Consider the following 19,371-nt stretch of genomic DNA (forward strand, 5'->3'; position numbering starts at 1 on the left):
TGTGCTTCAGGGCACCCAGTTAACTGGAGGACAGAGATTGTAGAAACCTTGCAATGATTCCCTGCAAGCTGCTGGTACACCTGGCATAACAACTTTCATATGCAGGATTTTCTTTCTTTAAGATTTTATTTATTTATTCTACACAGAGAGAGAGAAAGCACAGGCAGGGGGAGTGGGAGAGGAAGAAGCGGGCTCCCCTCTGAACTGGGAGTCCAACATAGGACTTGATCCCAGCACCCTGGGATCATGCCCTGAGCCGGAGGCAGACACTTAATGGACAGCACCCAGGCGCCCCAGGATTTTCTTATAATACTTTTATTTTTCTTCAAATCCTCACTCTTCAAATCTCCTAAGCAAGCAAACCAAAAAAAAAAAAAAAAGATATGAAGGAAAAGCAGAGACCCTCCAAAGGCCAGGGTGTGTTCTGCTTCTGGAATGAGACAGCCTGGCCTCATTCACTGGGTGAGCCTGGGAAGTCACTTGAAACCCTCCTGGATCCCTTTTTCTATAAAATGCCGATGACATTTTGTATCTATGTCCTAGCGTTGCTCTGGGGATTAAACTTGATAGCATGAATAAAGCGCCTGGCCCAGGATTTGTCCAAATGAAGCCCATGAAAAAGCAACAAAAGCTACTTCTGTTTCAAAGCTGATGGGGTCCTTGACATTCCAGGCAATAACCTTGTATAAATCAACGGTTAACCAAGATGAAAACTTAGCAGCAGGTTATTAGTACCCCCAGAAAAGGAAAAGGATCGTGCTGTGTTCTTCAAAGAAGACATGTGCTAACGCCCCTACGTATTCGGCTGAGAGCACGCCAATCTTGTCTCCCTACCACGAGAGAGCTCACCCCTGCCTCGCCCACGTCTCCCGAACAGAAGGTTACTGACAAACATCCTGGGTTCCTGGAAGAGGCTTTTGTAGCAACGGTGCGGCGAAAAGCACGAGAACGAAACGTTCCTTGGCCCAGCAACACTGGGGCTCATGTTGATACGAGTACCCGCGTGAGAACTACAGCTCGGATCCACCGACGGCTTTATTTAAAAACATGCGGAAGGCACAGTACCTCTAATCGTTGTATGCGTCCCTTGAAAAACATGAAGAGGGAAGAATTTGGATAAGCAGCTTCTTTTTTGAGAAGAATTTCCTTCGCTTCATCCAGGCCTGCTTTGTTATCACTGCCATCCAAGGCAAAAAACGGGCGGACTACGGTGTGATACCAGAGCAGAGCCAATCTAAAGAAGAGGGAGAGAAACATTGAGCAAGGCTTTTCTTATAGCGGTTCTACTTTTTAAAAACTCAGTATGTGCTCTTCCAGAACACTCTCCTTCCAAAAAGCTTACTATGCAGTCTTTGAAGAAGTAAATTCAGAGTATCTTTCCCCATATTAATTGTATCCATATTTGGAAAACTGAAACTTTGGTACAGCATATCATATTATCAGCACACCCCCATCAGGTGAGAGGAGAACAAGATGATAAAAGCATTTAGCTTTTCCGAGGCTTCCCGATGGCTTGCTGAAGGTATGAACTGACATAAACCTCTGAATTCTTCACTTCACTCGTCAATGCACAGATTAGAAACAGTAACTGGTTACCATGAATTTACTGTCCCCTCCTAATAAAAGCATCACCCTTTTGCAAGGAAAATGCTGCTTTCTCCTGCGTTCACAAAGTTAGAGTGTAAGCTTCAGAATCCAAATTGAAATACGGGAACCACAGACACAGATTATACTAAAACAGGTTAAAATAAGCGAGAGAACCAGAAAAAAGGTTCTTTCTCTGCCTTTGAGGATGTTCAATTCAAAAAACAATTATTTAAAATTCCCTTACTTCAAATTCATCCTTTCAAGAAAAAGACCATGTTAAATAAACTCAGTAAATAAAATAGATTCATTAGAATCTGCTTTAATGAGTAGACAAAAATGTTTCACCAATACATCAAATATTTTTATGTAAATGCATGATTCTAGTATATTTATAAAATTGGTTCTCTTCTGGAGATCAGACTAATTTACACTATGAATTCATTTCTTTCCAGAAAATACTAAGATATAAATAGACAAATTATCAAATGTTACAAAACGGTTAAATCAAATTAATAAAATACCACTGTTTATGTAATTTAATGACTTTGGGGAGGCACAAATATTTTTGAAATGAAAATTTAATGATATTTTTAATAGCTACCAACTGATTGAGTGAATATCCAAATTCCTCAATATTGATAGGAGTAGAAACAGAGCTCATTAAAGTCCTCTGTGATATCAACATTTTTTGGAAAAACTGACAGGTAGTGTATAATGTCAAAGGACATCCAGTGTCCGGTAAAATTACTCAAATTGCAAATGGTGGATATTTACCAGAATGGAAAAAAAAAAAATTACACTGTTTTTAACTGATGGAGGAATGGGTGACTCCTCACTCTGGAGAGTTATACCAGCTTCTCCACATTCCTGTTTAGGAACTGTCATTTCAGTTTACTCTAACATGACTCAGTTTAGATTAACATGACTCAGTTTAGTTGACCAGCACAAAATATCCAAGCCACACAGGAGAGACCAATGAACCAACCAGGATCAAAGAAATTATCCAGTATCAGGATTGTCTGAAAGAATAACAATTTCAGAGTCACCGAAAAGGCTTATCATATTCATATTCCTTAAAAATTCAAAAATCAGGATCAAGAATCTCAGTGATCACAGTCCAGGTCATAAAAACTGCTTATAAAATCATTTGAGGTTGAAAAAGGTGATCATTTTACCTGTTTAAAATAATACAGGACTCATGAGACTCAGGAACAACGTCCTATGTCCTGCTCTCTAACGTCAGCTCCAAAACCAGCTTATAAATACCACCAAAAATGCAGTTCTCGGCATTGCATTAAAAGACAGAAGGCATGGCATCCTGTCAACCCACCAAGCTATTTACCTGAAGTTTCCTTTAAAGGCTTTGTCGTTTACTTACTTTCAACACTATATTATCTACCAAAGCATCGCAATACCGCTACTCACGTAGCTAAAGGGGCCTTCATGTCCTTACTTTCGCTCGCATACATCAGTGAAGAAAGCCCTTGCAGGCGGTCTCCGGGAAAACCCAGCAGGTTGATGATTTTGAGCAGGTTGGGGGGCACCATGGATATGCAAAGGTGGAAAAGGCCATATCCAAAGCTAACAGCACCTTTCAGTCTGTTTAGAGACTCCTCAGACACCCCTTCAGCCACTATGTGATTATCATTTGCAGCGTCAGAAGTCAAAGGCTCTTCAGTTAGCTTCTTCTGACACAGCTCCTGAAGGGCGTTGATGTCCAGATAGCATTTATTGTAAATCTTCCAGGCTTTCCTGAGGATCCACCCACCTTTGATATAGGCTACAGAGAAGGGAAGAAAGCACGAGAAAAATAAGCATTCAGAGTAATTTTCTTATAGTAATGAGGGATATTGAAGAACAACCTGAAATTCAAGCAAAAATGTAAAAAAACAATAAAAATGACCATCTTCCATTGCGCCCTGTTTTTTGCAGACGGCTTCAATTCCTTATTTGTTTCCCTTCACCACTCAGCAAGACCCTCACGTTGCTTTACTCACTGTTCCGTCAAGCCCCTCGTGCATGAGCTGGGGTGCAACGGATGACATACACCGCGAGACTTAACGCGTGAATGTCAGCATGCAAGCACCGCGTGAACCCGACTTTTGTTCTCCATGCTCCGTGAAACATGAACTTCCACCGTGTTTCTGAACTACCACGGCAACTTCGCTGATAAACCTCCCTTAGGACTCTTAACGTTTGTCTACACTGTGTTTCATTCCTCCGAAAGAGCCAGTTTTAAGTCTGATTCACTACTAAAAGTATACCTTGGCATCAAGCATGGCAACTTGAAGTAAAAGAAATAGAAATAGGGGCGCCTGGGTGGCACAGCGGTTAAGCATCTGCCTTCGGCTCAGGGTGTGATCCCGGCGTTATGGGATCGAGCCCCACATCAGGCTCCTCCACTATGAGCCTGCTTCTTCTAAAAGAGCATTTTTGGTTATGTTTGTTTGAAACAAGGAGATATTCATAAAACAAATGACCACTGTGTACATTTATGTCTGTCAGAATTTCATTTCAGTATCAATATCTGTTCAATAAATTATATGGCGTTAGGAAAAACCAAGAGCACCGTTCAAAATCCGTGATAAATAGGATTAAATAATTGATTAATATCAACCTATTAGGAGAACGGGAAAAGGCTAAGAAGGCAATTTACGAAAGAAATACAGTTTATTAATAGGATATAAAAATAGGTTGACTCACTAATAACAGAAAGAAAAAAAAAAAGCAAAGCAAAGAACATCTAAATGTCCAAAAGGAATTGGTTAACTAAATCATGGTACATTCATTTGAAAAACTATGTTATTATTTAGTATTTTGAAACTGAACAACAGGGAAAACGTGTAAAATACAATCTAAGAGGGAAACGTTGGATAGAAAGCACTGTAGATTCCATTCTGTGAAAGAAATATGGGGAAACACAGCACATTAGCAGTAAAGAGTGATTTCTCCAAGTGGTAAGATAAGACATGACTTGCTTTCTTTTTTACCCTTCTCTATTTTCCCAGTTTTCTATAACAACGTTCAGTAATTTTTAACCAGAATAATAATTTTAGAAATAGACGGCATAAATTGATGACTCTAAGCTTCCTGAGGGCAGGGAGCACAGCCTGTGCTGCTCACGTAACATGGTGCTTAGCCCATCACACACGCTCAGTGATTATTTGTCAAACAGACCCATGAATGAGCAAACGAAGGATATACTACGTTTTAGTTTTTATAGACTTTCAGACTTACAGAAGAGTTGTAAGATTAACACAAAGATTTCCCAGATGCCCTTTACCCTCGTTCCCCAAACATTATACTACATCAGACTTACCCTTCTCTCTAGACAGGTATTTTCTCCTAATGGCTAAAATTAGCTCCTTTAAAAAGTCCTTCTTGAGTGTCAGGAAAAAAAAAAGGAGTACAAGATCACAGAAAATGCCAGAGCTCCTATCCTGACCCAAGAAGTCTGACAGCTCTGCTGCTTTTAATATACACATGAATGGAGAGCTTCAAGTGGGGGCTTTTATACTGATGCATCACAGGAATTTCACACCAGCTATGAGCCCTCAACCAGGTAAGTATTAGGCAAGTCCCAAGGGGAGAATCAGAGAGAAAAACATTGAACAATGGAACCAAAGCAAAAGGCCAACATATTTTAAAAGAAGGATAAATTCTAGTAAGTCCAAACTTTGGAGCTCAAAATAAAAGTTAAGTTCCATTTCTGATTTGAACCAAATAGAAACAAAGCATCCTCAAGTTTGAGCTGGGAGGGAGGGAGGGAGGGAAGGAAGGGAGGGAGAGACAGAAGAAGGAGAAGGGAGAGAAAATCAGTGTCTGGCAGTCTAGAAAGAATAGTGTATGTTACAACTTAGCAGCAATAGACCCTGCTTCATTTAAGGTTTGGAAGGAAACGCTTTTGCGGTTGTGAGTTTTAGTTGATTTCCTTTTGGAATTTTCATTTTTTTCAAGTAAATCCTATCTGCCAAAGAAGCAAATTTCTCCTGGCAGTATCAGACTGATACCCACATAACCTAAAGAATTGGTGTCTGTGTTAGACACAGTCTTCCAGAAGCTGTTAAAAGACTCAATTTGAGTCTAAAGCTCTCAAGATAACAAAGCGACAGAATCCTGGAAAAGAACAGTCTCGAACAAACTAAGGAATCCATGTATAGCCCTTACTCAAGGTTGTTCAAATGTAGGTCAATCAAGTATTTTAGGAAATATTTGATACCCACTCAGGCTCTCGATAACAATTTCCCAAAAAATTTAACTTACACCAGTTATATTTCACTTTAAAGGTTATTCACAACTTGATTCTCATGAAGGAAAAGTATGATCTACCTATCCGGCACTGGTAATTTCTCTAACTACGACAGAATTATCTTAAGACGAGAGGATGAAACACTGACTTCAAGTCTAAAACTATTCCCCTAAACACACATTAAGCACTCATGGTTCCAATTTCCTAAGTAAAAATCAGTATCATGCCCCAAAGAGGCACCACATATTTTCAAAGACTGAAATACAAGGCACTGTAAAAAAAAAAAGGGGGGGGGGATTATTTATTGTGTCCACTGAATTTTGAAAGCCATTAAAAATAATGCGTTGACGTACCTGACAATTCTTGTTTCACAAACGAGAGCACAGCCAGATAAACCTGACAGTCAGCTATGATTATCTGTCTCTGAAGCCGATCAACCATAGAGGGGGCAGATTTTCGGACATCAACCTGTTTGACGGAGAGAAAGTACACGCCGATAAATCACACACAAGAACGAGACTCCACCCAAACCACCATTACTTTACTGTGCAAGATAATTTCACGAAGGAACTGTGCAACAGGGCACTGAAAGCCGAGACCAAATCTACACCATATTCCCATGAGATCTAGCTCTGTTTTGTTCACCATACGATGAAGAACATTGTAACTCAAGACAAATATCCTAAGTGAGAACAATGAAGCTCGTGGGAAACCATGAAAATCAACACAAAAGTTCAGAGGTTTACTTTTTTTTTTTTTTTCTAAAGATTTTATTTATTTATTCGACAGAGATAGAGACAGCCAGCGAGAGAGGGAACACAAGCAGGGGGAGCGGGAGAGGAAGAAGCAGGCTCATAGCGGAGGAGCCTGATGTGGGGCTCGATCCCGGAACGCTGGGATCACGCCCTGAGCCGAAGGCAGACGCTTAACCACTGTGCCACCCAGGCGCCCCAGAGGTTTACTTTTTTTTGAAACAATTTAAGTTCTTACTTATCCGAAATAAAAACCACTAAAGGTAGAAAACATTCCCCAAAATAGATAGCCCGAAAAGCCACCTTGCAGCCATCTATCTTCATTCATATAGGAGGAACACTTGGGTTCATAACTTCTGTGCCACAACGGAGATGTGAGGGTCGAAAACTGATTACATTTTAGTTAAAGAGAAAATAGGTTCGAATGAACCACAAATTGAACTCGGAATTTAAGCTATACCTCTTAGGTGACTACCTCCATAAAAGAAGCGAAATGTAAAATTAAAAAACTCCATTTTTTATAAAGTGTTGGTCCTTATTGTAAAGAATGTTTGTAAGTGAAAAAAATTTACCCCAAAATAGAATACTGCATTCTTAATACAAAGTGAACTTGAACAAGATAAGCGAGTTTTCATAGGTTTTCACAGTGATACGAGGAATGATAGGATCTTTACAAATACAACAAAAGCATATACAGTAGAATGAACTGTTTTCCTTTTTTCTACATTAGCATAATCTATTATGGTCACTATTGTTGCAAATGTAGTCCCAGAACTCATTACTTTGCTTAGGCAAATGTCAGTCCATTGATGCTGCTGGTTCTTTGTAATAACATCTACTGTGTAGGGTTGTTGGAAGGGCTAATGAGGTACTATATATAAAAATGCATTTTAAATTGCAAAGAGCCATTACCAATGTTAATTCCTAACATATGTGCTTAGGCATGGAGTTAGATACAGAAGACAGACATATAAATAACTTACAGTCTAATGAGGGAACACCGACCTCATTACCATGTAATGTCGTAAGTGTTCTGAAGGGTCAAGTACAGGGTACTATGGGGACAAGGAGGAAATCTACTCAACACAGCTCTGGGGCTCAGGCAAGAGTCCTTGGAGAAAATGATCTAGGAAGAACTCAAGGAGTAGAAACCAGGTCCAGAGGGAGGAGAATGTTCTAGGCAGAGGAAAAGGAAGTGCCAAGTCAGCCACAGTAAGGAGTTTGGACTTCACTGTAATGGCAAGAGTGGGGTTAGGGACACCGAAAATGAAGCCAGCAACCTATTATTTGCATTTTGGAGACTGTATTATGGAGAACGAATTCGAGAACAGTGAGAGTTGTTGTAGGCAAGTGGGGATGGTGGCTGACCTAAGGACATGGCAGGAGTGGGGAGAGAAGTGGATGAATTCAGGAGGTACTTTAGAAAGAAAGGCAACAGGACTCAGTCACTGATCAGACGCAGGGTTTGCAGAAAGAGCCACTGAGGAAATCTCGGGCCCTTGTGGAGCATCAGGAGAATGTACTCTTGGCCCATCAGTGGCTTCCTCATGGGGGACACCATCAGCAAGAGCAGAGGTGAAGCAACCTGGACACGAATAAGCCGAAGAAAAGATGGGCAGCTTTTGAGGACTCTAACCAAAAGATGGGTTTGTCAGCTCAACAGGTAACACAAGGGAGACTCCAGAAACATCAGGGGTAGGAGGATGCCTCCCCAAAGACTAGACGTTTGCACTGAAAGGTAAAAGCAAAATCAGGAAAAGTGAATTACAATGTTATTGTGACTTTATGTGTAACCAAAGGCTGTAAGGCTTGGGGAAAATCAGGTAAATAGCTGAACTCCTCCATAATGCTAAAATGCAACACATCTCAATTACATACACACAAAAGCTCTTAGCACATGCCCCATTATGGAAGAAGATAACCTTAAGATAGCAAAAGAATGAATGCACTGAATGGCTTTAATGACTGATGGGGCAGGTGGGGGTGGGGTTCTACTGTTTTTTTTTAAAAATACATTTTACATCACCCAAAGTTGTAAGAAACGTGTAGTGCTTTCATTCATATCCGAAATATCGAAAACCAGGTAAAGGAGCAATGCCCTATGTCAGTGGCACTCCGTTCACAACCTAAAGACATTGTGCTTACATTCTTCTTAATTTTATTCTTGATGGTTTCAATTACTCCAGCCTCTTCACTTTCACACAGCTTCTCCGTCGTCTTTAAGTCATCACACGCCAACTGCATTTTTTCTTCCTCAAATGTCATCATGGCGTTCTTCCAAGAAAGAAATAAGGAAAGAATGAATGAATCAGTAAGTCTCTGAAAATTTAGACGATTTAAAACAACAAAATCCCAAACTAGAGGGAAAAAAAAACATTCAAATGTTAGTTGTTGCAAGTAAAAGAATTAGAATGTTACGGCATACCGTAATCATTTCCAAGAACGATAATCTCAATATGAAATAAGGCTGTAAGTCTATCACACCTACATGAAAAAACAGAGGGTGGTAAACGTTCTCACAATTACTGTTCCAGGACCTTTTTTGTTGTTATTGAGCACAGTAACCAAAGCCCTGTAGAATCTCTGATCGGTCCCCTTCACTGAGTTTCCACAGCAGTGTCTGACTGCAGAGTTCATTCTCCCCCGCACGTGGACCTCGGCCCCATCAGGTAATGGGCAGAAATGCTACTGAAGCAGGTCCGCCCTGAAGGCGGCAGTCTTTTCAGGGACAGCAATTCCAATGGGTTCCCTTATTTGGAACTCATATTACACCGTCCACAGTGAAAAATTAGACTGGCAGCCTGGCAGATTTTTCCAGGCCACATCTGACTGGGTAGGGGCAATCCCTTCTCTGCTAAACACCTGCTACTTTTCACCAGTGGCACGGAGGTTTCTGAGGTTATGGATGTGCTGTAGGGGCAGAGACAAGACGCTTGGTTCTTGGAAGGACCTAATGAGCTCATCGTCACTAACTCTCTTCCCCACCCTATCCATTGGGCAAGCCCTCTCCCCTTGGCGTTCTAGGCCTCCTTGGAAGGACTCCAATATACTCTCCCCTTGGAGCCGTATCAGACCACAGCCACCTTTGCCCAAGCCCCCTCATCACACTTTCTTTCCAAGCAGACCCCAGCCCTGCTGCAGCCCCCTCCCCACCTTCCTCCTCCACTCAGCCAAGCCTTTGGCGGGGTCTTCCTTCCTGCCTTTGTAGTGAGGAGTTCTCATGTTGTGATTCCCACAGGATACCACTTTTCCTAAAGTCAGATGCTATGCTTTCTTGTAAATGGCAAGCCTTAAACATTTGTGTTGTATTCCCTGGCAAGAGGTGCAAATAAATAGCTTGAATGAAAATCCATGTCACCAGAAGCTGGCCGGGTACCTGAGGTTGGGCAGGGACAGCAGTCACAGGACACACCAGCTTGCAGAGATCTTCCTACATCTGAAATCTACAGGCTTTCTCTATTTTACTTCACTTGGTCTCTACACATATTGATTATAAATATGTACACACATACACACGTTTGCTATTATACCATTCTATGATAGTTTTCTTAAATTATATGCCTGAAAGTGGTTTGTGTAATGTCATACGTATTTCTGGAAAAAAGCACCCAATTTTCTACATTGCCAAATTTTCTTTAAACACCTAACTGCAACCTATTCCTTCAATTCCTAAATACTAATATTTAAAAATATAATAGTAACTAATAAATTTCAACTCTGCTAATTTAACTTGCTTTACAGTCCACATTTATTCAATAATTTTAGAGTAAACCTTTAGTATCCAAACCCTGACCCTTTTTTTTTTTTTTAATCTCTAATGCAGTTTTATTTTTTGGAAGGGTCTTTCCAATTTTATTCTTATTTTAAAAATTTTTGGGGGCGCCTGGGTGGCACAGCGATTAAGCGTCTGCCTTCGGCTCAGGGCGTGATCCCGGCGTTATGGGATCGAGCCCCACATCAGGCTCCTCCACTATGAGCCTGCTTCTTCCTCTCCCACTCCCCCTGCTTGTGTTCCCTCTCTCGCTGGCTGTCTCTATCTCTGTCGAATAAATAAAATCTTTAAAAAAAAATTTTTTTTTTGGTTGGGAAAAATACTCTCAAAGTACTCTCAATACTCTCAAAGGTATAAGCATTTTTTTTTAATTAAGGAAAAGAGGATATCTCATAGGTGTTGGCTAATAGACAAAACTTTATTACACTTTTAAATTCTGAAAGATCTGTATCTATAGGGGGTGCCTGGGTGGCCTAGTTGGTTAAGCATCTGACTCTTGATTTCGGTTCAGGTCACGGTCTCGGGGTCAGGAGACTGAGCCCCCACATCAGGCTGTGTTCAGGGGTAAGTCTGCTTGAGATTCTCTCTCTCCCTCTGCCCTGCACCCCCCACCCTGTGCATGTGCTCTCTAAAGTAAATAAATCTTTAAAAAAATTAAAAAATAAAAGACCTGTATCTATACAGTGAGTAACTCCAAGACATACTTTATATACTTGTTTCCTTCACACCAATATCACTCCCCATAGCAACTTACCAAAAAACTGACGAAGCTCGCTCCAAAACTCATTAATGGGCTATGATTTCTGTTAAGGAAACAAAACAAAATTATTTTTAATGTATACTTTTATAAACATTGGCTATATGAGCATCACTATATATTACTAATAATTGGACAGACAGGGCGCGTGGGTAGTGCAGTCGCTAAGCGTCTGCTTTCGGCTCAGGGCGTGATCCCGGTGTTCTGGGATCGAGTCCCACATTGGGCTCCTCTGCTGCGAGCCTGCTTCTTCCTCTCCCACTCCCCCTGCTTGTGTTCCCTCTCTCGCTGGCTGTCTCTCTGTCACATAAATAAATAAAATCTTAAAAAAAAAAATTGGACAGACAGTAAAGTCTTAAAGCGGATTAAATTACCCTAAGAAAGGGACACCTGGGTGGCTCAGTCGGTTAAGCACCCAACTCTTGATTTTGGCTCAGGTCATGATCTCAGGGTTGTGAGATTGAGCCCCATGCCAGGCTCCGTGCTGGGAGTGTAACCTGCTTGAAACTCTCTCTCTCTGCCTCTACCCTCCTCTCTCTCCCACTTCTCTCAAAAAAAAAATTATCCTAAGAAAAAAGTTGGAGGCAAGGAGGTTCACAGATCTGCCTGCCAAAATAGAACCTGTCTGATTCTTCAAAGGCACACAAAAAAATCAAATTATAACAGACTGCTTTAGCAAACCAACCTGACATCTGCAAGCATGTGGCCAAAGGAAGATGATTAATATTCATTTTAAAAATGCAAAACATGTTCAAAACTTTACACACATAAGATAACATTTTTGAAGTAGATCAAAGGTTTTTGTCTTTTTTTTTTTTTTAAACCATGGAGCCAACTTGAAAGTTCACTCATCCCATCCAAAGCACTTTAAGAATGCCTCCCTACGGCAACAATCTTGGGTCGCCTCCCTCCTCAGGAGCTTGGTACTATCACTTTGTTATCGCTCAATAAACCTTGCTTTGCTGCCCACCAAAAAACAAACAAAAAAAAGAATCCTCCTTAGAGTCAGACACTCCCCCACTGTAATACAGTCATTATGCAATTACGTATGCAAGCCAAGCAGAAACCAAATCAAACTAATACCAATTCAAAGAATACAGGAATATAAATTTTCCACTTCAAATTCACAACCAGTACAAAATCTAAATCTCTGTAAATTTCACTAAAGAGAAAACACATGGTAATTGCTTTCTTAAAGAAAAATAACTTTACTGATTTTTTAATTATGTAAGATAACATATGGTCATTCTAAAAAAGGAGAGAACAATGCATTTAGTCAAGCCCCTACAGGAAATTGAGTTTGTGTCCAAAGCGAACGTGTGTTTGGGGGTGGGGGGCGGGGAACATGCACGTTGGTACGTATATATGTACATACACGCATATATCCAATGCGTGTATCAGATGAACATCTTTGTACATATACCTTTTCAAGCAAGCCCAAATATATTCTTGGGATAAACTGCTAGAGATAGCATTACTGAGTCAAACAGTATGTACATCCATTTTCCTCTTGAGGGGGGAGTGAGTGGAGGGAGCGGGAAGGGAGGAAGGTAGGAGGAAGAGGAGGGGCAGTAAGGAACCTGATTTATTTGGAATATTAAATTTCTGCTACATTTCTTCCCCATCTATTTAGTCCTTACTCAAATTCTACAATGAATAATTATTTGTTTGCTCCCACCTAATAGGATACACTAAACCAGCAAGAAAAAAAACAAAAACAAACGTAGCAAGGTCAACTCATTAGTGAAGAATCCCGTACCAGCACTCACATCCACCCACCAAGCTCACACGGCACACCTCGAGCCCACGGCCAAGTCCACCGTCCCTCCACGGCCATCTTCCCAGCCCATGGCTCTGCGTGGACATACCGTTATAGGCTCCCAACCTGATTTGGTCTGCCTATCCGTGTCCCCTCGAGAACGTTATTTTCTGCGTCTTATCCCTTATCATGCCTTACACACAACAGGCTTTCACCAAATATGAATCAGTGAAGGAATGACCTGCCTCTCGGGAACAAACACATTTCGATCAAGTGCTGACGAGTCCGGCCTTCCCCTTCCTTGCTTACATGTTAGCCACTTCGCCGTCTGAAAAATGGAAGAAGCCGGAACTACTTGTTCCAGAAGAAAATTAGGTTTCTGAGAGCCAAGGTTATTCATTATTCACGTAGCCTAGCCTGGCCCTCAGTGCCTCACACACCATCGCAGGTGACAAACCAGCCCAGTGGGAACACTCTCCCCTCCCTGAAGTACAGTCCCCGCGAAGCCCACATCATCCGGTACGGGACAGTGTACCCGGCACAGAAACGGATCAATGACCACGCGCCCTCTCGTATGCCCACAAGACCTGCTGTTTCAAGGTTCACTCGACTTTTTACGTCTACATTCATCAACCTCACCATCATCATTCTGGCCCACAGATGTGGTTTCTACATAAAACCCACTCATTTGGGGGATTGGGGAATGTTCCCAAAGAGGACGAGTCTCATTCCTCTAAAACTAAGGCTAAGGAAGGAGAAGAAAGAGGCTCGTAGCTCATCTCAAAATGCTCATCTTGGGAACCAAAAAACGACGACCCAGATGCGAGGGCAGTGAGGGTATTACGTCCAGCCTGAGTATCAAGGGAAGCTTAGAACCAAAACACAAACCTTCCTGAGGACCAGAAGATTGACAAGGACAGAGGTGAGGACAAGTGAAATAGACCACCTGGTAAAAACCGCCCCTATTCAAAGGAAGAGAGTATATAAGTATAAAGAGATTTGTGAATATTGAAAAAAATGGTAGAATAACCTATATATATATATATATATATATATATATTTTTTTTTTTTTTTTAAATGGATACCGACAAGGTGAGAGGAGGGCTAGGGAAGGAGAAGCAAGGATAGAAACAAAGCGTCTTTGTAGATTAGACTTTGGAACTATGTAAACATTGTGCATCGTAATACCAAATTTTAATAATGTAAGCCCTAAAAAGTAAAATTAATGCAAATCCAGTTGGTAAAAGAACCACACAGAGCTAGTCCAAGTGACGTTAGAACACAGTACTCTGACAGTGCATTTTCATTATGAAAGACCCTTAAAAACAGACACCAGAAGATGGCAAAGAAAATTTGTTTTCAGTAATCATATTCTCACCGGTCAACCTGGTATTGTCATTCTAAGGCCGCTGGCCGTGTGGTTTGTGATAAAGCAACACGTAGGTCTGTTGGTGTTTGTGGGGACTCAGGGCTTTGTGCACAGGAAAAAGAATGAAGTTAAGTAAAAATCTTATAGCCTAGAATATGAACTCATCTTTTAAAAAATACATATTTTCTGTCTACTGAAAAAGCCTAGAAATCACCCCTCCAGTAGCACCGAGCATGCCTAGCACCCCCTCTAAATACATTCGGTAAGAGACCGTGGCTCCTTGAAGACATGGCTGATTCGAGGTTAGCGGTAAGAAATGTTCAAGAAGAGCCTGGCATATCTCGTTCTAGCAGAAAGCAAGGAAACTTAAAAGTTACATGAGGGTCTTGAAGACGTTCCCACTACGCAAACATGGAACCATTTAATCCCTAATGAAGGTAAAAACAGCAATGGACTGAAACATCAACTAAGGTTAAACTGTAAGTTCATAATGGTACTTTTAAGTTAAAAACAAAAACAGAAAACCTCTCTGGTTGCCTATGGAAGATTCTTAGGAACCAACTCATTTTGGAAACTGATTTAAAAAAACAGAAGGTATAGGCATTTACCCTGTCTCTTCTCTAGGGCCTCAGAGTAATGAATTAGCTGGGTGGAAGGGCAGTCTATTTACAAAAATATCCTGGGATAAGAAATGAAAAGCAAAAGATAGAACCAGTGTTTCATTTTGCAGGTCCTAATGAAGTAATGGATATGGGTAAGGACCACAGAGACAAGGGAACATATTAAACACACCACACTGATAGGATCAGCAATAGCCAAGCTGTAGGAAACTCTACAGGACAAAAGTCCTAGTTTCTTCAACAACAATAAAAAAGTGTATGGGGCGGGGGGTGGGGGGGAGGAAGGGGGAGAAACTGAAAGGGAATCTCCAAAATAAAAGGTACAAAATACAACAGACACTTAAAGACACAGACACAAACTATACATAGAGTTTGTATACACACACACACACACACACACACACACACGACAAAGCAGTAACAATCAGAATATGAAATAAAAATCACAATCGCACCAAAACACTAATTATCTAAGGATAGATCTAACAAAGACGTACAATACCATCACACTGAAAATTCAAAATATTACTAAAAAATATATAAAGACCTAAATCTTAACATTTTGGGTCAATTTTTTCTTGTGGGGTTGTCCTAAGAGTTGTAGGACGATGGGCAGCATCCCTGTCCTCTACCTACAAGATGCCAGTAGCACACAACCACTCCTCCACCACAGATGTGACAACAAATATGTCTCCAGACATTGCCAGATGTCCTCTGGGGGCAAATCAACCCTGCCTGAGAACGACTAATCTCAGTACAGAGATACACAATTTTTACAGGCTGGAATTCAATCTTGCTACAATGTCAACTTCTCTTAAACTGAACTATAACTTCCATGCAATCCAACGCAAAATCCCTGGGGTGTGTGTGTGTGTGTGTGTGTGTGTGCGCTCTGTGTGTGTGTGCGTGTGTGTGTATTGAAAAGTTGATTTTAAAATCTACATGGAAAAGAAAAATACTAACAACGGCCAAATCAAAACTGAAGAACAAAAACAAAGCTGGAGACCTGATATCGAAACTTAATTAAAATTAAGAATTTCTGTTCACTCATTAGAGATTTAAAAAGACAAATCACAGACCAGGAGAAGATACTTAAACACACTCATCCAACAAAAAGCTCATCCTCGGAATATGTAAAGAATTCCCACGACTCAGTAAAAAACGACAACCTAGTAAAGATGGGCAAAAGTCTAATAGGCATTTCACAAAAGAGGATATCTTAAAGTCAATAACCATATTAAAAAGTGTGGGAAAGCACTGGTTATCACGGAAATACAGAGTAAAATGACAATGAGATGCCATTCTACTCTCATCAGATTGGCCGTACGTGCAAGGACTAACACAGCCAAGTGTTAAAGAGAACGTGGGGCAACTGGAACTCTCACACAGTGCTTAGCAATAAACACATGCCTACCTTGTGATCCAGTAACTTCACTGCTCGGGGTGTGTGTGTGTGTGTGTGTGTGTGTGTATGTATGTGTGTATACACACACATACAATGCTATATATATTCATATACATATATATACACACATATACACACATATATACACACACAAACAGAACTGAATTATTATTATGCCCACAAAAGATACGTATGGCAAGTTAATAGTACTAGTCATAGTAGCCTCAAACTGGACCCAGCAGAATATATAAAATAATTGCAGTATATTCATTCAATGCAATGGAAGAGTTCACAGCTACGAGAAAGAACTGCTAAATATAATATGAATCAATTTCATAGACAATGTTGAGTGAAAAAAGCCAGACACAAGATTATAGGATTCCATGGATATGAAGTTCAAAACCACTGTTCCGACCTCTGTCGTCAGGGGGAGGGAATTACTGACTGAGGAGGAGCTCAAGGGAAGATGCTGGAAGGTTGGAAACATACTATAACTTTATCTGGGCTTAAGTAGTTATACTGTGGTTTTATACATGTATACATTCTTCACCGTATGTAAGCTTTTCCTTATGAAAAAGAAAAAATTAAAAAGAAAAAATCAGATAAATGATCACCGGAGGCATTTGATTAGATCAATGAATTATTAATTTGTTAGGTATGGCTACATTTTAAAAACTATTTCTTAGAGATGTTTACGAATGTATTTACAGATCAAATGATGACTGGGACTTGCCTCAAATACAAATTGAGGTAAGAGTATTAAAAGTGAGCAGAAGTATAGATAAAACATGATGGGCCATGACTTAATTCCTAAGGCTGGCTGACTAAAACATGGGAATTGATACTATTTTATGTACTTAAGAAGGTGTAGGATATTTTCAAAATAAAAAGTTAAAAAGCAAACACAAATCAAAATCCTCTGCAAAAGAGATCATTTGGAATCCTTTAAGATTTTATTTATTAGAGACAGAGAGAGAGAGAGAGAGAGAGAGAGCATGAGCTGGGGGGGGGGGGTGGCAGAGGGAGAGGGAGAAGCAAAAACCCTGCTGAGCAGGGTGCCCAGTACAGGGCTTGATCCCAGGACCCTGAGATCATGACCTGAGTTGAAGGCAGACACGTAACCTACTGAGCCACCCAGGCACCCCTGGAATCCTTTTTGATGAGAAGTCTTATTATGGTCATTGCCATTGTTTGCTTTTTGAAAATGAACCACCACTAGAAATAAAATGGCTCTAGATTTTTCTCTCTGTATATGGAGTCTCCCAAAGGCAGAAAACCTGTTGCAAATACCAAGGAGCAACTGATCATCTTTTCCTCAATCCATCAACACTGCCAAAGTTTAAAACACATTTCTCTAGGATATTAAAACCTGGGATGATGAAAATTTTGTTTCCTGAAATACAGCAGAAGATAATGTATGCATTTGATTTTCAAAGGAGTATTTTTTCCATTTAATAAATGAGCATAATTACTATGTCAGTCCCTAACAGAATATGCTTTTTCAAATGGGATTTTAACCTCCTAACACAGTGGCAAATGGCTGGAATTTTTTAAACTTTTGATTTTTGTGAAAATGTTCTATATATAATGTTGAGTTCTTAGAAGAATTCCCCAAAAGGACTTTTCTCCACTTCAAATGTGCAGGGGGACTGGACTTTGTGAGTTAGAAAGGCGATCCAGGGCCACCTGAAGCGCATCAGCCACGGCAAACACCCCCACCTTTCCCTGTAGCCCCGAGGTCCCAGATTTGAGGGTCAAAGAAATAATCACATAAATTCCTTCCCTGCTGCTCTTTAAGGTGGCTGCGCCTTTTCTGGGACCCAGGCTGCTTATGTGACCGTGCTGTTTTAAAAATCACAGTTCCTTGGGGCGCCTGGCTGGCTCCGTTGGTTGAGTGTCTGACTCTTGATTTTGGCTCAGGTCATGAGATCAAGCCCCGCGTCGGGCTCCACGCTAGGCATGGAGCCTGCCTAAGAGTCTCTCTCCCCCTCTGCCTCTTCCCTTCCTCCCTCATCTTTCCCCCTCTCTTAAAAAAATAAAATAACCACAGTTCCAGAGGACGATAGGAGCAATTAAGGTATTGAATGCTTCCATGGATGCTGCTCTCCTTGCCTTCAGAAACAAGACTATTGCTAACAAGACGAGTGATATCCTCTGCTCTGTCTGGTGTCTCCATGGGCTCGAATGGGGCAAAACTGGTTCAGTACTTCATTTTGCTCTCCGAAAGTAAACAGTGCCAAGAAAAGAAGAAAAGCTACATGCATGAAGCCGTTCACTGCAGCATTATCCAGGATAGAAAAAAACCTAAGTTTAAGAGACTGTCTACATAGGGGAAAAGCTTCATGACCCTGGATCTGGAAAGGATTTCTTGGATAGGACACCAAAGGCACAGACAACAAAAGTAAAAAAATAAACTGGACTGTATGAAAATAAAAACAGTACATCAAAGGACATGATCAACAGTGAAAAGGCAACTGCAACCCACAGAATGGGAGAAAATATTTGCAAATTATCTGGTAAGAGGTTAATATCCAGACTATATAAGTAACTTCTATGACTCAACAACAACAAAGGTCAACCTAATTAAAAGACATTTCTCCAAAGAAGATATACAAACAGCCAGTAAGTACACGGAAAGATGCTCAATATCACTGATCATTGGGGAAATGCAAATCAAAACCATAATGAAATACCACCTTATATCCATTAGGATGGCTACGATGGAAGGGAAGAGAGAAAATGAAAGTGTTAATGAGATGTAGACAAATGGGAACCCTCGAGCACCGTGGGTGGGGATGTAAAACTGTGCAGCTACTGTGGGAAACAGAATGGTAGTTCCTTAAAACACCAGACATGAAATTATACTGTGGCCCAACAATTCCACCTCTGGGTATGTGCCCAAAAGAACCGCAATCAGGAACTCAAAGAGATGTTTGTATGCCCACGTTCTAGCACCGTTATGCACAATAACCAAAAGGTAGAAGTACTAGGGCAGATGAATGGACAAACAAAATATACACAAAATGAGGTAGACACATACAATGGAATACTATTCAGCCCTCAAAAGGAAGGAAACTGACTCATGCTGCAACACAGATGAA

General features: G+C 40.7%; 1 protein-coding gene across 1 annotated transcript in view; it reads right to left on the minus strand.

The window, feature by feature from the left end:
• Positions 1 to 19,371, minus strand: part of TTC39C (tetratricopeptide repeat domain 39C) — a 97,937-nt gene that overhangs the window by 43,256 nt on the left and 35,310 nt on the right. Inside the window, exons 2-6 of the mRNA XM_026496116.4 lie at positions 11,115 to 11,163; positions 8,734 to 8,862; positions 6,190 to 6,304; positions 3,013 to 3,367; positions 1,066 to 1,234 (exon numbers count right to left, since the gene is read on the minus strand). Coding sequence (XP_026351901.1) covers positions 1,066 to 1,234; positions 3,013 to 3,367; positions 6,190 to 6,304; positions 8,734 to 8,862; positions 11,115 to 11,163 — 817 coding nt within the window. The remainder of the gene's footprint in view (positions 1 to 1,065; positions 1,235 to 3,012; positions 3,368 to 6,189; positions 6,305 to 8,733; positions 8,863 to 11,114; positions 11,164 to 19,371) is intronic.

This window comes from Ursus arctos, unplaced genomic scaffold (assembly GCF_023065955.2).
Source record: "Ursus arctos isolate Adak ecotype North America unplaced genomic scaffold, UrsArc2.0 scaffold_17, whole genome shotgun sequence".
In the NCBI taxonomy this organism is placed as follows: Eukaryota; Metazoa; Chordata; class Mammalia; order Carnivora; family Ursidae; genus Ursus; species Ursus arctos.